This window comes from Choristoneura fumiferana, chromosome 13 (genome assembly GCF_025370935.1).
Source record: "Choristoneura fumiferana chromosome 13, NRCan_CFum_1, whole genome shotgun sequence".
Classification (NCBI taxonomy): domain Eukaryota; kingdom Metazoa; phylum Arthropoda; class Insecta; order Lepidoptera; family Tortricidae; genus Choristoneura; species Choristoneura fumiferana.
This window is the reverse complement of record NC_133484.1, coordinates 5856933-5863868: the sequence shown is the minus strand read 5'-3', so window position 1 is coordinate 5863868 and position 6936 is coordinate 5856933. Positions and strand designations below refer to the sequence as shown.

The following is a 6936-nucleotide window of genomic DNA, read 5'->3' as shown; positions in this document are numbered from 1 at the left end:
AAAACATTTAAAAATAACTTGAATTTAGATTAGTCGATCCTCAAAGTTTAATACTTAAATCATGACAATCATGACAGGACATGACATGACATGGCGGTGTTATCGCTGTATTTTGGTACGGGGACCTTTAAATAACCAAGCCTTAAGGCCACCATTAAGGGGAATAATAATGACCTTTAAATAATTTTGAACGCATTCCATAGTTCTATGACATTTAACAACTTACGTAATAGAACCCGTAAAAACTAACGAAATGTACAAATATTTATTTGAACTTGTTATCGCAATGTCAACAATAAACACCTTATCTCCTACATTGGTTGCTATATAAAATGGTGCGGTGATTTCGACAAGACACTATCAGGGATTTAGTGCAACAAAATGGCCAAGAAACTACATTATTTCCATTTGAACGGGCTTGCTGAGTCCATCAGGTAAGTGTCAAAGACTGTTTATCTTACCTAAATTATCACCATCATCATCATGGCGGCCTTTTGGTTATCCAATCTTGGATGTAGGCCTCTTCCCTCTTCTTCCACTCTTGGCGATCTTGTGCCCGTCTCGTTCAGTCTCGACCTCCGTGCCGTCGAATGTCGTCCATCCAGCGCTGCGGTGGTCTGCCGCGGCCCCGAGTATCCGCTCTGGGTCTCCATTCAAGGACTCGACTCTCGTCCATTCTCGCAATGTGTCCTGCCCATGTCCACTTTTTCTTTGCTATGACAGCCATGACGTCTTTGTCTTTGGTCTTATTTCGAATCCATTTGTTACACTTCCGATCACGAAGAATGATCCCGAGCATCGCTCTCTCCATACCCCTCTGCGCAACTCGGAACTTCTCGGCGGATTTCTGTGTAAGAGTCATAGTCTCTGTACCGTAGGTGAGCACGGGCATAACACACTGCTCGAAGACTTTCACTTTGAGACGCAGGGATATTTTGCCACGTAATACGTGCTTATTAGCACCGAACGCAGCCCACGCCTGTGCTATTCGCCTCTCCACCTCCGCCACCTGGTTCTCAAAGCCAAGGGTGACCTTATGTCCCAGGTAGACGTTCGGTCACTCTCTCCACTGGAAGCTGGTAGAAAGTGACTTCGGGAATGTTGGTCATTATTTTGGTTTTCCCCACGTTCATTTTAAGGCCAGCTTTCTCTGATTCTACTTTCAAGTCCTCCAACATAAGTAACATCTCCCCAATGCTCTCCGAGACCAAAACCAGGTCATCAGCAAACCTCAGATTGGTCATTCTCTATCCATCAATCACTAGCCCTTTCTCTTCCCATTGCATCTGTTTGCATATCCATTCTAGCGCTAGGGTAAATAGCTTCGGTGATATTGTGTCCCCTTGCCTGACACCTAAATTATCAGCTGACTTCAAAAAAGAAGGTTCTCGATTAGTTTGTTTGTTTTACACGTAATTAGGTACGATCATGTTGCAAGCTTTTATTTAACTTGCCGTGTTTTTTGGGTCAAATCTTGCAAGTTAATTTTTTAGCCCACTGAATGATGATGGATGGGTACATACCTATAATAATGTTACAGTAATAAAATGTATAAAAAAGCTTGTACTACTGAATAATAATGCAAGTAACTAGTCAGCAAAAAAAGCTTGTACCTACTGAAAATTATGTTAACGGATTTTACGATAGGTACTAACGCCATGTAGCGAGATTTTTCCTGTCAAATAACCGTTATTAAAGATCACCCCAAGTCACTAAAGAAATGATTATGAGGATTTGAGTTAAAAACAATATATATTTAATTGTCGAAAAGTATCTTCAAAGATATTTGATTTTTATTTTAAAAATATTTTTTTCGGACATAATATTCGATTTTCACCCACTCACTTGGTTAACCGTGCCTAGCCTGCTAAATCCAGCTGAACCAATTTATTTTAGTAGAACTTGAGTTACATAATATTGGTTAGCGAATCTGAAAAACTTGTTTGATTAAAAAAAAACTCAAAACAAGTTGTAATAATAAAAAAACAGTTACTTTTTCCGGCGATGCTTATATTTCCGTCTTTTGCTTCCCAATAGGTACATCCTGCACTACGGCGGACAAAAGTTCGAGGATGTCAGATACGATCTGAAAAGCTGGCCCATCAAGAGTGTGAAAGACAGTGAGTACTTGAAACAGAACTTATTCTTGTTTTTGCTTCGACGAATCACTTGGTGTTTGATCGCTTCAAGTGTTGTTTGTCCTAGCCCAAAACTCAGCAAAACTAGTATTACGGTGTTAGACAACGGACAATCCTACTTATATGTACCTACATGGCTCATTTAGATCGGTCAGTATGGGAAATGTCATTGATTTTAGTAACAAGAAAATTTGCATTCATAGATTTAAAAAAAACTTTTATTTTTAAATGTACGAATGCAGTTTTTCTTGTTACTAAAATTGATGACATGGTTCCTAAATAAGAGCAGATCTTCGTATGGCTTATAGTTTGAGACTTTCCCACACTGGCCGATCTAAATGGGCCACCCTGTATAGTACCCAAAAGAAAATAAGGACCTCGCGAGTTTCATTGGTGAAACGAAAATATTAATTAATAAGTATAATTCTTCATAACATTCCTTGTCTAAAAATGTACATACAAAATAACACAGTACAAATACTTTTACCCGCGGCTTCGGTAGTAACAACTGAAATTCCGGGATTTTACAAAATTCCCCTGGGAAATCCCAAAATTTATATCGTGATCTTCATTGCGGTTGTGTTAAGAGGTTCCCCTTGTTTACGCATATTTTTTATATCATAATTATATTTTGCATAATCTGTGTAAGTGTTTAAGCATAATAGTATTTATGCCGAAACTGTTATCGCATAACAGTTTACGCAGAATTCTCTTATGCATAACCAATGTAAGCCGAATGGGCTTTACGCATAATTTGTGAATTTCGAATATTGTTAAGGCAAAAAATTACTTACGCAGAAAGTTACTTTCGCATACTTAATGTAACTTTTAACGACTAATTTAACGACTCTGAGGCGAAGTCGACGGAGCTCCGCGACGCGCCTTGACAAAATACTAACCCCTAACCTATAGTTGAGCATTCACGTTACCTGGGTATTCCTTATTGCTGGGGGCTTCGCCCCCCCCCCCGTCCCCCTTCTTTAGGCCCGTGCCTCTTTTACTGGTGGCTGTTCGTTCCATTACAAATACAATTCTAATCTTAATAACCTATTTCTCTAGTCATCAATAGTAATTAGGTAATTTATTTTTGGACATAGATTTGGACAGGATTTCGGCCTATCAAGTTTCGGCTAAATTACATATATGCTAAACAAGATTATGCATAATAAAATTCGGCCACGTTAATATAATGCTAAAATAAATTCGAGTAAACCATTATTCGGCTTATACAAATTATGCCGAACTAAATTTCGGCAAGTTTAAGATTCGGAGTAAATAAATTATGCGAAACTTGTTATGCGTTAATCAGTTTCGGACATTTAAAAAGTATGCCAAATAGATGTCACCCGTGATAAGAACAATTGTACAAAATTTCATGACTAAACCTGGCGGTTGAAATTTCAAAATTTTATCCCTATCCCGTAGGAATAGCGAGATAAAAAGTAGCATATGTGTTATTTCAGACGCCCAGCTATCTACGTACCAAATTTCATCCAAATACGTCAAGCCGTTTTAGCGTGATACACACACAAACTTTCGCATTTATAATATAAGTAGGATTCAGTTAAATAAATTCAGATATAAACAATCAATTTTTTGGTATCATTTTCCCTATGAATTTCAAGTTAATTTTCTTTTGATTAGTACATAAATGCATTATACTCGTCCAAAAGTCGAGCTATTTATATTTTTCACACAAATATCTGCCCTGACCGTGATCGAACCCGGGATCTCAAGCTTTGTATACCACGCGCCATATAAATCTGCCTAAAAGTTCATTACTGCCTGCTTTCCTTATCAAGTTTTTTTTTATAAGTGCAGCAAATACTGACTGCAACAGGGTTCTACCAAGTGTCACGCACAAGTTTGTCAAGGTATTTGTTGTTGACCTACGCCCATGAGCACGAGGCAAAACTATTTTTTTTTTACTAGTTATCACTTTGTTGTTTACAGAATTACTTATTATTGTTTCATTTGGTCTCAGAAGATAAGCAGACCAGATAAAAATACGATAAGCGATTTATTGACACACATACTCGTAATGAAAATATGATAATGCATGAACAATAAAAGGTACATAGTAGGTGAACAATTGTTTCCACTGTTGCTATTTCATTTCCTCGCCATCGAAGTGAAAAGCAGTATCTACCGGCTCAGGTGGCTATATAAACATCTCGGGTAAAATGGCTCGTTTTATGATCTTGTTGTACAATCTACTATTGTTTTGTTTTTAAAGGAACTGAACTAGTAAAAAAAAGTAAATATGAAAAAAATATGAAAAATGTTTATTTAACTAAAATAACATTTTACAAAAATTAAGGGTTGGGACTTGCTATTAAGTAAACATTATATTTGTATCAGGAAGCCCCTGATCCTCCATAACACTAGTTGTGGTTATAAGAAAAACAAAACAAAAGAAAAAAGAAAAGGAAATTTTAAGCTATTATACTTAATTCTAGCAGTGTGTGTGTGTTTGTGTGTGAGTTTGGGTATGTACGGGACAGGCAGGATAATTTCCAATCGAAAAACCACACTTCGATAATTGTCATTGTCAAACAGGCGTTGATAGATATGATTTTGATTTATTAATGGAATGTACGCCATTTGCACTTGGTAGCAAATGGACTATGTTTTAGTTGACGTCATATTTGTATCCATTAATTCCCATATTCACAAAATTTACAGACCAGTCATGTAAATAAATTTTATCTCTGTGGCTAAGGTCTATGTCAAAACTACAGATAAAGACAAACAAAGGTCAAATACAGGCTGAACAAGCGTCCACGAATATGATGGTTAACTAACTCGGAGCCCAGCACTGCGATATTACCACAGTTCTTAGTCCCTCATCCAACTTTGACATTCGAAAAGCCCTTCTTGCACCTATGTGGTTCTCGAAGAACATGTCTGTCAAATTTCAAATCTATAGCTTCAGTGATTTAGACAGAGCGCGGTTGTCTGTCAGTCACTCAGTCACGTTATTTTTTTATAAGAAGAATCAATGCTTTGGTATAAATTTTGTATGCTTTTTCTGCAGCTCTCCCATACGGCCAGCTGCCACTCTACGAGGAGGGAAATAAGACCCTAAACCAGTCACTGGCCATCGCGCGCTACGTAGCTGCCCAGGTCCACCTCCTGCCCACCGATCCCTGGGAGCAGGCCGTCCTGGATGCCATCGTCTTCAACATCTATGACTTCTGGGGAAGTAAGTCTATCGCATTTATTTGGAGACGTGTCATTAGCTGTTAAATATAGAACCTTCTGAATAATCGAGCTCTCACGTGACGCATAAAATCATCCACGTACATTGCTGTTCTGAAATAATCCATGACCCTATAACTAGTTTTGTAGCCCCGCAATCTATAGCTACTCTAATGATTTTACGAGTAAGTAGATATTGGTATTGTGAAAACCCAACTTAAAGTAAAGTTCTGGTTCTTCTTTCACCGTTATAAAGCGACCTATCGGGATATGTATGTATTGGTTTCGTTTGTCCACAAAACTAATAATAGTCACGTTGTATGTATTTCTTTTGTAATTTGTTTTAATCTTTATTCGCGGATATACTTAATGTACTTTCGTTACTTCATATTTATCGTTGAATGTTCTGATTCCCGAAAACCTCACTGTAAAATAACACATGCTAGCCTGGAGGATACCTAATTTTTTAGCGTACGAGAACTATTTTAACAATATCCAATTTTTGATTAGTTTTACTGCGACAAAATCATAATAAACGTTACTAAAATTATTTTACTTTCAGAGATTCTGGTCTTCATCAAGGAGAATGATGCTGCTAAGAAGGAGGTAATCAAGAAGGAGATCATAAACGAATCCGTTGACTTCTTCTTCTCCCGATTTGAAAAGGAACTTAAGACCAACAAGGGATTCTTCAACGGAAAGGTACCAATTTGATCTGTTTTATTTTAATTCTTGACTGCTACTGCAAACTAACAAACGTATGGACAAATACCTTATAGTAAATAATGATAGAGCGTTAGGATTGGTAAACTTTCGAATTTCTCTCAAATTATATTTGAAAACAAAAGACAGTGCGGGTGTAACTCATAAATAAACAAAATTAACAAACGTGAATACAGGCAGTTCGCTTTTTATTGAGTGTTGTGTTAATTTACTTCTTCCTTTCATATCAGAAAAGTGTTATGTGGAATTAAATTCTTTAATCGCTTTGTTTAAAACTTGTTCCTCGTCAATTGGAGTTTCCTCAATGTCGTTCTTTTTCAGCTGAGCTGGGCCGACTTCGTCCTTGTGGGCATCGTCGAGTCTGCCAACCTGTTCCTTGGCACCGAGATTGAGAAGAAATACCCCACCGTGCTCGCTCTCGTCCAGAAAATCCGCACCCTCCCTGGAGTGAAGGAATACATCGCGACTAGGAAACCATATGCTCTATAAATAAAGTACACGTTACTGTAACTTATACCTATGTTTTTCATTGACTTTACATGATACTAAAATTATACACGTATTAACCTATCTCAAGCAATTAACACCTCTGATATCTCAATTACATTTGTACACAGTTCAACGAATAATTCCGCACTGAACTATAGTCACCAGCAGACGCGCGATAAATTATACACAGATACCACGTACAGTCACCAGCAACGATATTTGATACAACCAAGAGTGCATAAATATCTGATACCTAACGCTTTATTTCTAGGGCCGATAGGACGTGTCAGATATTTTTGCACACTCCGCTGTGACAGACATCAATGCAGGTGACTTGAGTTCATATTACTGTGCTAGAGATCGACATTTCGTTCTGTCTAATGGT

The 6936-nt window shown here is 37.6% G+C and overlaps 1 protein-coding gene across 1 annotated transcript; it reads left to right on the top strand.

Moving 5' to 3' along the window:
* Positions 1–326: 326 nt before the first annotated feature.
* On the top strand, positions 327–6578 carry LOC141433960 (glutathione S-transferase-like). Its single transcript, XM_074096124.1, has 5 exons — positions 327–434; positions 2038–2120; positions 5176–5343; positions 5902–6041; positions 6384–6578. Exons 1-5 carry the CDS (start codon positions 382–384, stop codon positions 6549–6551), a joined length of 612 nt encoding a protein of 203 aa, XP_073952225.1. The 5' UTR covers positions 327–381; the 3' UTR covers positions 6552–6578.
* Positions 6579–6936: the final 358 nt, after the last annotated feature.

Coding starts and splice junctions, on each gene's coding strand:
- LOC141433960 (XM_074096124.1), top strand. CDS start 382: ATGGCCAAGAAACTACATTATTTCCATTTGAACGGGCTTGCTGAGTCC. Junction 2,121..5,175: donor CATCAAGAGTGTGAAAGACA/GTGAGTACTTGA, acceptor CTTTTTCTGCAG/CTCTCCCATACGGCCAGCTG. Junction 6,042..6,383: donor AGGGATTCTTCAACGGAAAG/GTACCAATTTGA, acceptor GTTCTTTTTCAG/CTGAGCTGGGCCGACTTCGT.